The sequence below is a fragment of the Python bivittatus genome, unplaced genomic scaffold (genome assembly GCF_059951505.1).
Source record: "Python bivittatus isolate LINGU-HERP-01145 unplaced genomic scaffold, Pbiv_v1 ctg000100_np1212, whole genome shotgun sequence".
NCBI lineage: Eukaryota > Metazoa > Chordata > Lepidosauria > Squamata > Pythonidae > Python > Python bivittatus.
The window spans coordinates 958,246-975,383 of NW_028277038.1; the positions used below are offsets into that span (position 1 = coordinate 958,246).

At 52.7% G+C, this 17,138-nt stretch overlaps 2 protein-coding genes across 6 annotated transcripts in view; one reads left to right on the plus strand and one right to left on the minus strand.

Annotated features, from left to right (window-relative positions):
* On the minus strand, positions 1-8,497 carry DAO (D-amino acid oxidase). 3 transcript variants are annotated; one of them, XM_088135101.1, is made up of 14 exons: positions 7,963-8,497; positions 7,452-7,571; positions 6,943-7,065; positions 6,565-6,684; positions 5,304-5,505; positions 4,853-4,967; positions 4,028-4,104; positions 3,367-3,432; positions 2,406-2,460; positions 2,140-2,244; positions 1,639-1,721; positions 1,091-1,208; positions 788-886; positions 1-682 (listed from the first exon to the last, which is right to left on the minus strand). In XM_088135101.1, the coding sequence occupies exons 5-14, from the start codon at positions 5,495-5,497 to the stop codon at positions 551-553; spliced, it is 1,044 nt and encodes a 347-aa protein (XP_087991227.1). In that variant the 5' UTR covers positions 5,498-5,505; positions 6,565-6,684; positions 6,943-7,065; positions 7,452-7,571; positions 7,963-8,497; the 3' UTR covers positions 1-550. The 3 variants fall into 3 exon arrangements, with proteins under 3 accessions (XP_087991227.1, XP_087991228.1, XP_087991229.1); XM_088135102.1 differs by lacking the exons at positions 7,452-7,571; positions 7,963-8,497 and having other exon boundaries at positions 6,943-7,226; XM_088135103.1 differs by lacking the exons at positions 6,565-6,684; positions 6,943-7,065; positions 7,452-7,571; positions 7,963-8,497 and adding an exon at positions 5,624-6,505.
* The window catches only part of SSH1 (slingshot protein phosphatase 1), a 24,598-nt gene continuing 15,947 nt past the window's right edge, over positions 8,488-17,138 (plus strand). The window contains exons 1-2 of one of the 3 annotated variants that reach the window (XM_088135098.1): positions 8,488-8,675; positions 10,825-10,865. In XM_088135098.1, coding sequence (XP_087991224.1) covers positions 8,607-8,675; positions 10,825-10,865 — 110 coding nt within the window. In that variant the 5' untranslated portion in view covers positions 8,488-8,606. Of the gene's footprint in view, positions 8,676-9,686; positions 9,756-10,824; positions 10,866-16,429; positions 16,666-17,138 lie in introns of those variants that run through there. The other 2 variants (XM_088135100.1, XM_088135099.1) reach the window with 2 other exon arrangements.

Below are 17,138 nucleotides of genomic sequence, written 5' to 3' on the forward strand. Positions count from 1 at the left end.
TGATATTTTGACAAGTTTTAATAGAGGACAATTCCACTAGAAACCAGAAGCAAAGAGTATGTGAATGGAGAAGCAGATGTATTTGTCATTTGAGAAGAAAAGGTGGAAGCGTTTTCAGATGGTTGTTTGCCCTCTGCTTGAACACATTGGCTCATCTCCTCCCTATGAATAATCTGTGAAAAAACCTTGAGGTATATCTCTTAGGAATCTGGGCAATTGATGTTCCAAATTTTCCATTTGCAACTCCCCATGTTTTCACATCACCATTTCTGACATTTTTTGTACCAAAAAACCCAAATCAAGATGAAAGAAAAGATGGAATAGCTCCACAAATCTTTTTCAGTCTAGTCTTGGAACACCTCAACACCCCCAAATGGCAGTTGTATTTACTCTGCATATGCAGCCAAGGTTCTTTAGTGAGGACCCCAGTTAAATACTCTTAAGAACAGGAGTTGGATTCCCAAGTTCTGCAAGATTAGCTCCTCTTTGCAAGATGGAAGGAAGAAAAATAGATGTACATAGAAAAGTTTCCTAAATTTTTGCCACCTGCTCAAAGGTTGGCCCTAGGTGGCTTGGTCAACTTCTGGCCTTCTAGGATCTTCCCAAATATTTTGGCTGCTTCCATGGCACACCCCCAGTGAATGGTGAGCCCAAAACCACCATGGCCGTAGTTGTGAATCACCTGAAAGAGAAAGAACGGAAAGTTTAAAGCAGAGAAGCAGATGAGATGCAAGAATCAGAATATATAAAATCTCCTGCAATCACTTTCATTCAGAAAAATGGGTACCTCAGATTGGAGCGTTCCATGGCGAACAGTCTCGTGTTCCAACCGAACTTTAGAGCGCGCTGGACGTAAACCGGTCCATTCTTCTAGTATCGTGGCTTTCTGGAAGAATTACATTCAGCAACTTATTCTCAGAGGCTGGCCCCAGAGGTTATTTCTCCAATGCTTCCTCAGTCTGTGAGGCACTAAAAACCCTGGATGAGCTGCCATGGGGACTTTTTTCCCTGCCTAGGGGAATAGGGAGAACCCAAGTGTTTCTCGCAACAGTCTTGACCCATCTTGGCCAGTTTGGGTGAGCTGATCTACCTGGAGGCTGGGAATCAACCTGCAACATCCTTCCCAAATGTTCCTGTGGTCTTGTGGACTGTTCTTTGTACTCCAGTTCCCCAGCTGAAAGGTACCCCCCAATGTCACTGCACGGCTCCTGCAAAAAACAGAGGAGGGGATGAGCAGTCAGTCTTAAACTATTTTAAGTAAGAATGGTGCTAAGCAGATAGGACTGAGGACCTGACATCCACCCACTTTCAGGATGGACCTCCTTCCCCAGTCTGTTGTCCTCCAGGTGTGTTGTGTTACAGTTCTCATCATACTGAACCAGTGTAGCCAGAGTCCCCACCCACTGGAAGCCACCAAGTTAAAGGAAGCTGGGGATCAAACTGTGTTCTCACTGTAGGATGTCAGCAGAAGATGGTGGGAACCTCCCCCCAATCTTAAGCATACTGGATCACGGGATTCCAAGAGGGAAAACAGCTTGATCAGAGGAGATGCAGCTGCAACTTCTCTGACTATAGTCCCCCTTTCCACCTTGGGTTCCTCCTTGATAATTCCTCCACTGTCAACTGCATTTTCCTCACCCGGGTATGATGTAGGGCTCCTTGTACATCCCAGCTTCAAGGTTATGGGTGATGATGAAGTGCTTCACCCAGGGGGCTTCAACCTAGAGATCCAAAACAAGCATGGAGAAGAGAAGAACAGGAGAGAGCTGGATGTGGCCCTGGCCTAGCACCCAAAGGCATGGCCTGAGGAAAGGCAAGATAAGTCTCCTGCTTCCCCAGGATTTCTCTGCTTTTCCTGATTTGCTGTAACAAGCAGCAGTTAGTGAAGAAGAGTTGTTTGTTTACTGAAACGGCTGATGGAGCTGCCCATCTCACAGCAGTACCTCTGTCCAGCAGAAGAAGCGTGCCTCTACCCTCCGGTTTGTCTCTAGAATTGAGGGCCTTTTCTGAAGGTTAAGACCAGGCTTCCTCAATGTCTGGCATCCAAATGTGCTGTCCCCACAGGGCGGATAACAACTTGCATCCTCCAGCCCTGTTGGCCACTTCCCAACTCCCCCCAAAGCCAGAAACAGGCCTCACCTTGATGATCTGTCCTCGGGCTGGGCGCAGCTCAGGGTCAGGCTGTAGCTCCCCAGCACGAACCCCAGTACAATTGACAATCACGTCCACACCCTGAGCTGTCAGCTAACAGAAGAGAGTAAGTGGAATCATTCACCATCTTGCTTTGCAGAAATACGAGACCCACCCGGTCTGCCTAGAGCGACCTTCCCAACTTGGTGCCCTCCAGATGTGCTGGATTTCAATTTCCATCCCTCTCAGCCAGTTCTATGTACATCCCAACTCACCTCCTCGAAGGACTTGATTTTCTGATTGAAGAACTGGACCCTCCGTGAAGTTAACCTTTTAAGAGCAATGGAGGATTGTCAGCAAAAGACCAATTCCCCCCGTTTGACAGACCCGCACGTTGGCTCTGGGATTTGGGAGGAGAGACTCAACGGGACCACTGCCAATGAAGACACTCAGGTGCCCCTTTCTTCTGAATGTAAGTGGGAGATTAACTGCTCCCCAGATTTGCAAAAGCATCCTCTGTGGGGTGCATTAGCTCATTGGTAAGTTGTTCCCAACCTGCCCCTTTTGGCACGTTTTGGGGGAGGGGGGTGTTCTGCAGCGGGAAGCCTCAAAGGTCAGAAATTCCGCCCTGCCTCTGTGCCGGATGAGTTGGGCTCCCAGAGGAAATGCCGTGACCACAGCAGCCAAGTCACTCCTAGCCTGGCCAGGGCTGCGCATTTCCCTGGGATCCTCTATGCAGGGCCCCTTGGCTGAGGATTTTCACTGCCCTTTCCTATGCCAACTGACAGCCTTCCAGGATTGCTTAAACACAGCCAAAACGAACCACCGTGATCAGAGAGACACTCTGCACACCCAGGGAACCTCCAAGATTCCAGAAGGATGAAAGAACAGGGGGAAAATGGTACAAAACTTAAAACTGGTAGCCAGGCAGACATCTCTGAGAAACTCAGAAGCAGGGCTTGAAGGCAACTGGTCTACCTTTCTCTGCCCACAAGATATAATGCCTCCGACCATGGAAGACTGGTGATAGCCAGCTGTTATTAGCTGCTGAATGACAATGGTTCTAATTGATCTTTAAAGACCATAACGTGGATTAAAGATTTAATAAAAGGCCCCAACCGCTTTTCCCAGCCACCTGCTCTGACGTTATAAAAGTAAAATCCAAACTACCTAAAACTCAAAGAGTTGTCAAATGTGGGGAGCAAGAGGCAGCAGAAAATTAAGGCTCATACATACTGGTTTATAAGCCAGGTTAGATAGCTTTTGCCCTCCAACATCAAGGCCGTGTTAAACCAACCGTAGCTGAAATTAAGAAAAAAGAAGACAAAGTATGGATGAGGAAGCATAACTATGTGATAAAATGAAAAAAAAAAGTCATCCAAATCTAAACTCAGACGTTGGCTAGGATTTCAACTTCGATAGTTTTCTCTCCTGAATCACATGAGCTGTGTTCACAACACATGTTCATCTATCAGGCCAAAGCCTAGAAGCATTCATACAACATACTGAACTTCTTAAAACTTAGTCAAGTTTGGTTGTTTTTGCTGGTTTGCATGTTGCGTGGACCCAGACAATTTGGTTAGTTTATGGCTCAATGTATTGCACAAACCTAGAAAACAGGTTAATTCACCATCTGGGTAAAACACGTTTGCTCTTCACTGATTACAGTTATTCCTTTCCAGTTCTTAGAACAAGAACCACCCCCACCCTGAGAATTACAGCCAATATCCTACTGCAGATAAGAGTCACGGACTCTGCTTGCACGAATCCACCACTTCCGTGCCCAGCTTCCTCCTCCTTCGAATGGTTCTGATTCTGAACCCACCTAATGCTACTCCTGTCCTGCTTGTGTCTACCATGTTCCCCAAATCCAAGAAGGGAAGGGGCTGTTCGATACCTGTAGCCTGGGAACAGCTCAAGCTCCTTCTGGGACAAGTTCCTAAATCCCAAGACAATGTGTTTCCAAGACGGATCCTGCGGAGAAAGATGCATTTCAGTCCCATAGATGGGACGAGGGAGAAACAGAATCTCACCCAAGTGCAAAATAAAGGCGTCTTGAACCAGAAGCCTTGGCAATACGGCCCCTTGCTCTCTGGGAGGACAGAAAATGCTAGCAGTCAAAACCTCTCCCTCTGTGCAGGATTTCCAAGGCAAGGTGCAGGTCGAACATGTTTGGCAGACAGCGCCCATGCTCTGCTTCAAGGCCTCCAGGGAAGGTTAGTCCACCGAGCCCCAAGGTTGCCCCTTCTAGTGTTTCTCACGCTCCTGAAAAGGAAGCCTCTCCTTGTGTTTACCTGAAACATTCTTCTCTGCCACTCCCACCTCTGTAGCACAGAGGTTACCTTTGCTTCTGTGGGTCTTTCAGATATTTGAAGACAACATAATTTCTCCTTCTATTCTCCTTTTCTCCATGGTAAACACACCTACCTCTTTCACTTGTTCCTGATAGAACCCTGTTTCCAGAACTCTCATCAGCTCATTTGATCTTCTATGGGCCCCCTCTAAAGTTTCCTACCCATTGGAAGCCTTCTTGTTCCTTGCATTGCAAGGGGGAAGGAACAGGTCTTTCCAAGGAACAAGTGAGATCAGGAAACATTTGAAAGCAGAAGTCCACGTGAGTCTCCCAAAACCTTCTTTATGCTTTATTCCAGACTCTCCTTCCCAAGGAGAACCAGCCTTAATGGAGAAAACTGCTCTGAGATCTTTACAGTCAACTACCTACAGGCGCTGGTTGGGTGAAGAGATTGTATCCGGAGATTAGAAACAGCCCCATTTCCTTGGCTTCTGGGGAATTAACGTGTTGCAGTAGATAATCGAAAGACTCTTTGTTCCAGATCCTGCAATATTAAAAGAGAGAAGATCGGACATCTTCCTTCTATTTGAGCTCTAGCCAATTGCAACTGAGAACTGATGGCAAGTTGAAGGCTGCAGAGAAGTACAGCCGGGATGTATATGGGACAATGGTTTTATAGGAGGAACTACTTCCGCAAGTTGGCAGAGATCTTCCTCAATCAGCAGACTGCGTATAGTTTTTGTCCCCCGGGGAAAAAAAACCACTGCCTTATTGTTCACAAGTTTCCCCTAACATTTAACTCACTGTACGCTTTACTCTTTGCTGAGGAATCCCTGAAGAACATAGGAAGGGTTTGACACGCGTTCCCCCCAGCTCTTACGTTTCTTGAGCGTTTCCTTTGTCATACAGGTAGGGCTGCCAAAGGCCTGCTGCCCCATCGCTGGTCGTACGAGGGGTGTATTCATCAGCGTAGACCTCTATCTGCAGTGGCTGATCTGCAGAGTGGTATCGATCGTGGATGCAAAGGGCCGTGGACAGTCCAATCACCCCAGCTCCGATCACGGCTACGCGCATGGCAGAGGCTGGAAGGGGCGAAAAGAGCAACCATCTTGCACACCTAAAAATAACACGTCCTAAAGAACTGCATCACGTTTTTCTTATCGGGGGTGGGGGGTAAAATGGGTCCTGTGCGTTTCTTACTGCGGTTTTGCTGTCCGCATCAGGGTGGGCCACTCATGGGGTCTCGACAGGCGAGAGTGAAGACAAACACGCAGGTTTTCCTCGAGGTGAGTGAGCCCAGAGCGTGTTCTGAACTACTCTTTTATTGGGTATTACAAATCAGGAAGCAGGTGGTGGGGGCAGGTGGTGGGGGCATATAGCCTTTTATAGTCATGCAACAGCTTTAAGCAACACTATTGGTTTATTCTATGTTTCCTGTATAGCCTGTCATGGTTATACGTTTCCCTACTTGCTTACGTAGCATCAGGTATTTTTCAAGCAGTGATCGCCTTATCGTGCTTTTAGGTGCTTTTATTATCTGGTACCTTCCCTCATCCTAGGTTTCTGGTTCGTGTGTCGGCCACTGGCCTGGCCACACTGCAGAAGCCTGAATCAAGTTTCTGATAAGCAAGCATTTTATTCCAACATCTTACCATGCTGACTTTGCCCCTTGGACTTCCCCGGCCCCCCAATGCCTGAAAACCTGTCAGCCCCACCCAACCATGTCCAGGCCGGGCAGGAGAAGCGTGGGTGGGACAATTCCCCAAGACACAACAGGTTGCGCGTTCCGGCCCTAAGCTTTCAGGGTGAAGAGGACCACCCGCTGCAGTTTTTCCCTCCACCTTCAACACACGCTCTTTCCATAATGATTTACAACGGACGCAGGGGGCCTGAAACCATAGGCACCGCGGAGCCTGTCTTGGACAAAAGCCAGACTTCGCCAATCGCAGCAGAAAAGCTTTGTCTGTTCTGAACAATCTTCCCTCATGCCGATTTCGACCTCTGTTAAATCTCTGAAAACCCGGAAAAGTGAAACCTATTTTCTGCAAGCATGCAGGTGCATTTCACTCGGTGCCACTCCACGGTTTCCCTTCGCCATGGTTTCATTCCCACAACCCCAAAGAAACAAACCAAGACAGTACCTTCTCACCGTGGAAATCCACAGGCCCAGGAAGGTCTTCTAACACAGCTGTTTGCCCAACGGGGTGACACTCCTTGCAGGGAAATTACTGGAAACCTGCTGATGCATTTGGTCAAAGATCCTTCCAAGGGGACAATGAGGCCATAAGGTGGAGCTTAGAATCCTCCTGTGCCAAGAAACTTCTTCTGGGCCGAGAGGAGCAACGCACAACTTGGTGTTTCTGGCCAGGCCCCACCAGCCTCGGCTTCCGTGATCAGGAGGGGCCTCTTGCGTCCAACCCAGGGCCTGCTTTCTTTTTCAAGCTCTCCATACAGCAAAACGTTTGTACAAAAGTGCCCTGGAAGCCACACAAGGTACACAAAACGAGCGGGTTTCTTACCTAGCAGGGCACTGTTCAGGCTGGTGGCGATGTGACAATCCCTTGATTCTTTGGCCTCAGGTGTTCTTCAGAGCTCAGATCATTTCCTTCCTTCTTATGTCGGTTTGGAAGCAAGCCTGCACGCTGCAAGACGGTAAAGAGGATTCTTCCAGTAAGCCTAAAAGACGCTCACAAAAACCCAACACATCATTTATCAGGCTTATCTGTCTAGCAAAATTTCAGTCCCCCAGACGCTCTTTGATATAACTGGAGAAGTTTTCTTCCGTGAGATTTGAATCCATGCTCTCATATCTAGGGAATAATCCCCTATAATGATCCCCACTGATTTTTCCCCCCTCTAATCTATCATCTGTATCTCATTCGCTTCTGGAAAAATTCCCACCAGATTCTTCCCATCTCTGATTGCTACAGATGAAATAGGCTTCCGTTGCAATCAACAGTTTAGAGCCAGATGTGTTACAACCATACTGTTGATGACATTACGGTTACTATTATTAGTTCCTCCTTACCCTGGCATGTACCAGCCTTGTGGAGACGGGGGCTGCTTGTGGAATTCACAGTCCCCTGCAGCATCTTTCCCCTTTTTCTTGCAAGGCCTCATGCAAAGGACTTCAGTGTGGGGACAGTTCCTATGTGGGAGAATTGTTGAGGCTCTTTATCTGGCAGTCGAGAGTTTAGGGCGCTGCCAGGACCCCAGAAAGGGGGACCAGCGCATCTGGCCTTCTCCCCACCCCCACGCTTCAGGGACTGAGGGCATTTCTCCTGATCCAATAGGGAATTAAGTCCATCAGGGCCTCCAGAGGTAGGTGATTATTCTGTGGGGCTGCAGAGCCTCTGGGATCGAGGGCCACGGCTCCTGCTCCGGATCTGTGGCACTTCTGGAGATCCCGTGGGTTCTCTTCTGAGCCTGATGGAGGGAAATCATGTGTGGTGCCCCACAGCTGTTGGGAAGGGAGGAGGGTCTGCTCTGGTGCTTTATCAGAGGCGGGGTGGGGTGGGGGGGTCTTCCCTGGTCTCTACCTCTGCCATTCATCCCTTGGAGATTCCAGGTTGGAGTGGCTTTCACAGAGTGGCACTTTTACAGAGTGCTGGTTCTCAGAGGGGACTCCGCTGGGGTCCCCGGGAGAGGAATCTCTGCTGCGCCAACCCGGTGCCCTCGAGGCGCCCTGGACCTCGCAGTCCCATCACCCCAGCGTCGGTGGCTGAGCCTTTCGCAGGTCGCTCGTGCCCAGCGGCTCCGCGGCAGCCCTCGGGGGCCCGGGCGAGGGTCGGGAGCGGCCTCGGTTGGCAGCGCCCTCGCGCCGGCCGGGTCCGCGAGGCGGGCGGGCGAGCGAGCGGGCGGGCGGGCGGCCGCAGCAGCCCCGGGGGGCGAGGGGTGGGGCGCGCCCTCGGAGCCCAGCCGGCCGGGGGCAGCGGCGGCGCCCCTCCCTGCCCGGAGGCGGCTGCCCGGGGGCGACGCGCCCGAGCGGCGCCGGCGGTTCGGGGCGGCAGGCGGGGCGCCGGCTCCGTCCTCCTCCTCCTCCCGCGCGGCGCCGGGGCGAGCCCTTTCCGGCGGCCCCTCCGAGCGAGGCGGCGTCCGCCCTCCCGCGGGCGGCTCTGCCCGCCAGGCTCCACCCCGGCCGGCCGCGCTCCCGCCTGCCCTCCATCCCTCCGGCCGCGCGGCCATGGCGCTGGTCACCCTGCAGCGCTCGCCCACGCCCAGCGCCGCCTCCTCCTCGGCCAGCGCCAGCGAGGTGAGAGCCCCGGCCGGCCCGTCCCCGGCCCCGACCCCGGCCGCCTGCCCCCGCAGCGGGGGCTCGCGCGGGCCCCGCCTCCTCCTCCTCCTCCTCCTCCTCCTCCGCCTCCTCCTCCGGCTGCGGCCCCCGGGCCGGGCCTGCGAGGGCCTGCGCGCCCCTCCCTCCCTCCGCCCCATTCATTGGGCCGTGCCCTCCCCCTCGCGCGCTGCCCCGCCGGCTGCGGCCGCGACCGACCCCTCCCGCCCGCCGGCTCGCCCCGGACCGCCGCCCGCTGCCCCCCGGAGCCGCGGAGCGCCCGTCGCCCCTCCTGCCCCCCGCCCCGCCCGGCTCCGGCTCCGGCTCCGGCTCCGGCTCCGGCCGGCCGGGCTGCTCCTCTCCGCCCCCCGGCCCGTTGCCCTCCTTTGTGCCCGCAGGACCGCTGTGTTTCCGGGGGGCGGTCTGCCTCGCCGGGCGGCGGCTCCGGGCGCCAGGGGAGCTGCTCCTTCCCCGGGAGGCGCGCGCGGGCGGGGGGCATCGGGCAGGCTTTTCGGGCCCCCGTGGAGCTGGGGGCAGGCCCCGCGCCCGGGGGCTTCTGTTAACCGGGAGCCGCACCGGGGAGAGAAAGAGACCGAACCGCGTTTTTGCCTGCCCTGAAATGGGGCGGGGGGCGGCGGAGAGGGGGCCCGCGACCCCCTGCGCCATACATGAGCTGCCCCCCTTGCTCTGGCTGAGGATGATGGTTGCGGCTGCAGATCAGAGGCCGTCGCTGCCGGTGTCTCCTCTCTCTTGCGGCTGCGGTCTTTCCACTCGCCCTTCTCGGGGGAAAAGCTCTCAGCCTCCGTGCTGTTCTTGGGTGGGCAGGGAGAGCTGCCCGGCCGCCCTGCTGCCCAGCGCCCTCCGCCCCCAGGAGATCGCCCTGGGCTGCAGGGTCTGGGGCCCTGGAGGAGGAGGAGGAGGAGGAGGAGGGCCGGGGGATCTCAGTCCCGCGGCTCAGATCCGTCCTGCTCCGAGAGCACCGGGCTAGAGCGATGCGCGAATAGGCGGGCATGAACGAATGGGCGGGCCAGGCTTGCTGCAGCGCACCGACGGGCTTTGCAGGTCGGTGTCTGCAGGCTGTTTTGGGGCGGAAGGCTCTGGATGGGGCCACGGGCATCTCCTTTCAGGAGTCTTGGACTCTCCACTTTATTTCCAAACCATTCTGGCAGCAGCCAAGGGACTGCATTCGAAACACAAACGCTTATTTGCAAATAGTTCATTGTGATGGGGGGGGGGGTCAGAAAACAAAACAGAACTCCAAAACCCTAATAACACTTTGGCCCTCTGTCTGTCAAGTTCTTTATTACTGAAACATTAGAATAAACGTAATCAAAAACTCCAGCTAGGACCCTTTTGGAAACACCGCCTAAGAGACTACGGATGCACGTGACTGTTCAGAAAAGGTTTTCTGGCTTTCTCCCCAAATCTGGTATTCTTCAGGCTGTGTCCAATCATCCCCAGCCAGTGAACTTTTTGGCTCTGGTGATGGGAGTTGTAGTCCCACACAGCAGATCCAAAAATGCCACTAATCTTAAAACTCCCAGTTAAAACTGGGCTCATCGATCAAGGAACTGAAGCTTTGTTGAATGAATGCAGGAGTTAAATCTGGCCGTCTTAGATGAGAGACAGAAGCACTAATGCAATGGTTTCTTTTTTATATGGTGAAATTATGACGACAAGAGCTGGTAGCAGGGTGTGTGGGCCTTTCCCAGCATTGCCAAGCTGGCTGGGGATGATGGGAGATGAGGGCCACTTTATCTGGAGGGCACAGGGCTGGGTAAGGGCATGGGATTTGTAGCAGAGACACCGTATGCCAGTGTTTCTCAATCTTGGCAACTTTAACATGTGTGGACTTCAACTCCCAGAATTCCCCAGCCAGCATGCTGGCTGGGGAATTCTGGGAATTGAAGTCCACAGAACTTCAACTGCTCCATCTACCTAGCCTGCCTTCAACTGCTCCATCTACCTAGCCTGCCTTCCAGCATTCTTCAGATAAATAGGAGGAAGTTCTTCCAATCCCTTTGGAAGATAGGTGGTCCACCATAAATACATCGTTCATGGCAGCTATTTTTAAGTGTACTTGAGATCGTTCTGTGCTTTTAAGGCTCAATTCTTGCTTTTTCCCCGTCAGGTGGAGGTTGGCAGCGATGAGGAACGCAAACTCAACCTGAGGTAGGCATCAGCTATTTCACCCCTCGCTGCAGAATTTGTCGCTTACCTGGCGCCCTTCAGGAACGGGGAGAGTGTAGCTTCCAGTTCCCACCTGCACGGGTTGGCTAGTTATGGCCATTTCTTCCGTGTAAGCCTTGGGGATGCTGGAGGTGCTGCTTCAAACACAGCCATGAGATTCTCAAATAACTGTGTTAGCTCACTTTTAGACGTGCAAGAGCACACCTGGGTGCTGGATTAACATTACCCACACGCTCAGATTCTGTGCTAAAGCCGCACACACAGAGCGTCTGTGGACTTTCTAAATGGGAATCTGCTTGTGGGAAATTCCATTGAAGAGAATTGCATTTCAGTGGCAATCAAGTTCCTTTTTTATTTTCCTGGGTTTTGGAGGTACAGTTTGAACTCTGTTGGCTATTTTGTGCTGATTTTATGACTTGGGTTTGCCTGTGACGGCTATTCTATCCTGTGTGTAATTGCAGTGGTTTTATTCATTCTTTAAAAACTACCCCAACGTATAACTGAGTGACAGTATAAAAGGGGTTAGGATAAATTCCCAGGGAAGGAAAACGAGTGAATTCAGGGTTTTGGCCTTCGTCACAACCAGGCTCTTCCAATGCAATGGATCAAGTGCCTCTTGGCTTAACTACAACCTCCTGGATGGGCTGCACCCTCTGTGGGGCACCAACGTTGCCCCCGTGCAGGGGCTCTTACCCGCTGACAGCCCTTCGAAGATGAGCTGACCAAACCAAGGCATCTTTGCTGGCGGGGAGGGGTAGAACAGCAGATTGGCACTGGCTGCCAACGGGGGCTGCCATCTAGATGGCATCTGTGCTTCCACAGAGTCTGTGGAAGCCCCTGGTCTCTCTTGGTTGCTTGCAAACCTTCAGTCCCATCAACCGCTCGGTGACCGGAGCGGCGGTGCCCTTCCTGGTGATGAAGCTGCTTACGCCTGCCGGTGCTGCTGTCCCAAAGGCAGACTGTTGTGTTGTCTGTCACGCCTTGGCCGTTGGGGGCAGTCTCATTCCACATCTGCAAGCTGGGTCTGGATTTCGCGTGAGACGGTTTGTCCGGCTTTCCTGCAGGGAGCAGAGTGACCTGCCGTGGAAGAACTGGGCATCTTCTAACAAACAGTCCCAGCAGGAGGGCCTTGTGCGACCAAACAGCCCACTTTGCAGGTGCAATCTTGGCCAAAGGAAATCTCCCTCCCGGGAAATGAAACGTCGGGATAATCCGCCCGTTGTCAATAAGTGTCAGTTATCTAGTCCCATAAGGATGATGCTTCCTTGAGGGAGTACCCTAAACAGAGAGTAAAACAAGATTAAAACAACATCCAAAGACTGCCATCAGAAGCAGAAAGCTGAACCACTAATCAAACAATGGGCTATCCAGAAAAGGCTGTGCTGGGGTTCCTGCGACCCCAGTTGCCTGGCCCAAGCTTTGTTGCTGTCTTGCCCCCGGAGCATGACTCATTTCCTCCCCTGTTTTGGTTCCCTGGTTTCTGAGGGTTCCCCCACGCAGGCAGCCTGCCCACCTCCTCCCTGCATTGCCAGTTGGCTCCCCGGCCGCCGGCTCACGGGCCCACCGAGGTGCCTCCTTGTTGCTTAGAGAGTGCTGAAGCCACAATACTGCAACCTGGCCAGGATATGAGTCAGCATCCTGTTTTTGAACATCTGGTACAGTCAGCAGCCTCCACCTTCACCAGGGTCCCTTGCTGACTTCACTGACTGGTTGGAGCCATGTAGGACCCCCGCCCCCGGTCTCCAGGTGCCCTCATTGAGGGATCTCCAGCAGCCCCCAGCGGCAGGCTCTCCTTCGCCACCAAGCCATTGGGGAGCCTAGCCTGCCCTTGCCTTCCACATAGCAAATGCTGTGCCATGTGACCGTTGAGTCCAGTTTTAAAAAGGATGGCCACCGCTTCTTGCTCTGGTAGATCTTCTTCTGTCTCTGTACCATTGTGTGAATTCTCCAGCCGGCACCCTGTTTTCAGCAGTCGTTTTGTCTGGATCTTAGCGCCTGTTGGAGTGGTGGGTGAGCTGTGCGTGGCCCAGGCTGAGAGATGGAGGGTGGGTGAGCTGCTCCCCGAGGACCTCCTTGTCTAGTATGGGGAAGCGAGAAGCTGTCCTTGTATGCTGGACCACCCGAGCCAGAGCAGTAAGGTGCAGAAACACCTGTTCTCAAGGTTGCCAAACGGTAATGTCGGTGCTTAGGACAGGAGTTTTACGGTCTACTGCTGAAATGGGCTGAAAAGGCGCTATGGTAGCACCAGGGAAAACTTTGCTAACTGCCCCATTTGTGGGGGAGAGGCAGTTCCTTAGGGTCCCAATTCCAGACCGCCTGGAGCTTTAGCGATCAAGACTGACGCTTGGAATTATGCATGGATGCCTGCAGGACACTCAACATGTTCAGAAGCATAAAGCGTAAATGCTGAGGTCAGCTCTCCAACGTTCATGTTTCATGGCACGTCTGCTTGGAGGGCCAGCTGTCCCCTGCTGCTGGCATTGGCTATCGGGAGTGCTTTTATCCCGAAAGGCGCTAGTGCTGAGGGTGCCCGCCTTCACTTAAATCGGGGTCCTTGCTTGCATTCCAATGACCATCCTTGAAAATAACTCCTTTGTGTTTCTTCCAAGCCTGCTGCATGATGGGAAATAGGAGATTAAGCCCACCTTCCTCCCTCCCCCCAGACTGGTCTTAACCCAGCAGAATCGCTCTGCCCGGTCCTCTCTCGCAGGGCCTCAGACGGTCTGACCCCAACCTGCAGATTGTAGCTGTGATGAAGCGGGTGCCAAGAGAACCAGGCCCACATCACTTGCCATTTGCTTCTGCTGAGAAATCTGTGGGTTCCCTGATAGATTTCCTCTCTCTTCTCTCTCCCCCCCACCTTATCCTGAAAGAGCTTTTGCATCAGCACTGTGAATGACCTGTGGTCTCTGGAAACGCGGCTTGGAATTTCTGGCAGCGACCGCGGCCTACGCCTTTTCAGCCAAACAATGCCCCCTCACAGAGAGCTTTTGTTGGTGGAGCTCTGCGGACGTTTGGAGCAGAGCTTAGCAGCCTCGCTCGTTCTTCAGCCCTTTTGCCCGTTCGGCCGAGATGTGGGGTGGGGGTTGGGTTTTCTCTGGGTCCAACAGGGTGATGCCTCCGGAGCAGACACTGTCAGCCTGGATCAGAAGAGCCACCCGCTCTGCTCCTTAACTCTCCTCCCTGGTTGCTTGAAGCCTCCTTGGATGGATAGCCAAAGGGTTGGACCTTCCCATAGCAAGGAATGGTTCCTGAACCAGTCCAGGTGTATTGCTTTTGGAAAAGCCAGCCAGATTCCTCCTAGAGGTGACCCTTGCAGAACCCTTTCTTTTCTAAAGCTGTATCCTCTCTGAACATGGAGGTTTTCTTTACTTCACACAACTAATGGCCATCGATCGACGTCTTCCTTATGGATTGATTTATTTCTGACAGCCCTTGTGCCAGACCCTTTGCAGTATGAGTCCCAGAAGGGAAATGTCCAAGAGAAGGTGCTTCCTGGCCTTTGGGCTAAGATCGAACATGGTGTTGTAGCTGGAGTAGAAATGTGTATTCTTTGAAGATAGGCATCTTGGTCAGCCTGAGTCTTGCAAATGCCAAGGTCAAAACTGTTTTTTCTTTTGGAACAATGTGGGGATATAGGCCTCAGGGCTGGCAAGAGTCTTGGCACTGATGGTCTGTCTCAGAACGTTGGTAATTGCGCCTGTCTGAGAGCCCCAGCAGACACATGCCTAACAAGAGCAGAGTTTGGAAACCTGGGGGAGGGATGCGCAGATCATGACCTCCCCATCTCGTGTTAGAACCCCCAGCTTTCTCTAAAAGAAACAGGCACTCAGCAACAAGCCTCCCATAAGCCTTTGAGATCTCACAGCAGGGTCTTGGCTGGCCCCAAGGGGTTGTGAGCCAGATCTGCAATTCCATTCCGATGTCTTAATTTCCTCCTGCAGTTCCAGTTAGATACGGCTTTCCCTGCTTCCTGCCTTCCTCAGCTGGAAAGGAGCTCCTGCAATCTCTCCAGGGCTGGAAGCTTCTCTCCAAACAGCTGAGAGATGGGAGTGCGCTTGGCACATCTTCATATTAGCCTGAAATGGGTTGAGGGTAAGAAATAGAACTAGTACGTGTGAGTATTTTGGGTGGTACTGAAGCACTTTAGATGGCCTGTTCTCCACACTCTTTCCTCCCTGTTGGAAGTTTTCATAGGTATCAATCTATGCATGGCCTTAGTATCGGCTGCGTGCAAATCCACCATCGCACTCAGGGCTCCATCTCAAGTAGCATTGGTGCAAACCCATTGGCTGTTCCTTAGATATCTCTCTAGAATTTGAAGCAGGACTACCCAAACAGCCTTCTTCAATGGAAGGAGAACAGCAGAAGCTGAGAACCTTCCGCAAGACTTCTAGCAAAGGAGGTCAATTCAGGTGGGCTTTGTCTTCCACAAAAGTCGTCTTCTAGAGATCATTTTGGAGTCCAGAGAGGGTCCTTTGTCCTATTGCCACTCCTCGTGGTAGCAGATTTCACTGGTTGGCCCATTATTCTGGTATCACCATAGAAAGGGAGAAATCATCTCCATCCATTTTCTAGGCTTCATTTTGTAAAAGTTCCCCCACATTTTCCCTCTTAATTCCCTTCCCGCATTACTTTAGCTCAGCATTTGCCATCTTAGTGCCCTTGGGATGTACTAGGACTCCAGTTCCTAGAACCCCCAGCCAGGCTGTTGGGGAGTTCCAGTTGCAGCACATCTGGAGGGCACCTGGCTGGGAACCTGTTTTAACTTTTCTGTTTAGGAAGGGGCTCAGATGATCTGTTTTGCATGTCCCCTCGTTTTCCTGGTTGCCAGCGCTGACCATCAGGCTGTCAGGATGGAAGTGCCCAGACCCCTGTATGCCCATCAGCATTCTTTGGAGGGAGAGGTTCAGGGAGAAGGAGGGTTGGAAGGCGCAAACACTGCTTTGGGGTCCCAATTTCTCCTTCCGCGCCAGCACTTAAAATGAAGAAGGCCCACCGCTAAGCTTTCAGTTGGACAGTGGTGAGTTATAATGTGCAACCTGGACTTCAGCCCCATGCCCTTTTGATGTACTGGGATAACAACTCCCATCATCCCTGCCAGCATGCTGAGCTGAGGAGAAATAGCAAGGTTTGCATTTTCCATGGAAAAGCCTTGCTCTTGGTTTTGCCAACCCATCTCGTTTCCATCTGTTTGCTTCTAAGCTGATGCCCAGTGAAATTGGACCCCAATCAGATTCCCTAGAGAGGGTCCCATTCTCCCAGGGCCCAGTGCGGGCGGCGAGGAATGCCAGTCCTTCATCCATCAGGGCGACCTCTTTTACTCTAGCAAGGAGAGCCAAGTGCATTAGAAGGCCATCATTCCTCTTCACGAAGCAAGGGACTTCAGCTGCTTCACAGAGCTGGCAAAAAAGCAAAGCCTGTGGGAGGGGAAGTATCTAATGAGCATCAGTCGGTCCCCCCTTCCTTCTGAAAGGCCCTCTTTCATCGAGATGTATGATGGCAAGTCCTTTCTCTTTTCCTGAGCCAAGATGTCGTGGGGGTAGGGTGCAGAGTTCCACAAAAGTCATCAGTTCCTGGGTAGAAGCAACAGACGTGGAGAGCGCTCCCTCCTTCGCCCAGAAGAACCGGCTGGACTTTTTGGTTCCTGCGAAGAGATGTCGAAAAGCAAAGCAGGATGACTTGAAGAGCTGGCTATGAACCTTTCTGACTTTGCTACCTTCTGCCTGTCCTTTGGGGCTGCACGATGTTTCTGCTGCTTAAAGGAACCCCATCCCAAGCCGTACGTATGCCACGGCCTTCCTGCTCTAAAAGCTTGGCCAGCTGAGACCTTTCAGAAGGAGTTTAGGCTCCGTGCTTGGTGGGGAGCCGTTTCCTTCAATGAAAGCTGCCCTCTGCCTGCGTTTGCTCGACGCTTCACCCGAGCTGATGGGAATTCAGCGGCAAAGATGGTTGGGCCAGGCTGCTGATTACAGACCGACTGAGATGTAGAAACGTTTGGCTTTCAGGAGAGCGATACTGGAGCAAAACGGAATTTAATGGTTTGGTTTTCTCTCTATCGGGGCTTGGGGGCCATAGCCAAGGCCAAAGGTGTGGCTGGACTGTGGGGGTGTGAGTGTGTGTTTGGGATAGACACCCAGCCAGGCGTCCGTGAGATGTGCAGCTCATCCAGAAAGCCAGAGGCTGATGGGCATGGCCGTGTCATGGAGACAATCCTGTGGCTGATTTCTGAGATCACCGCTGAAGGACGGGGAG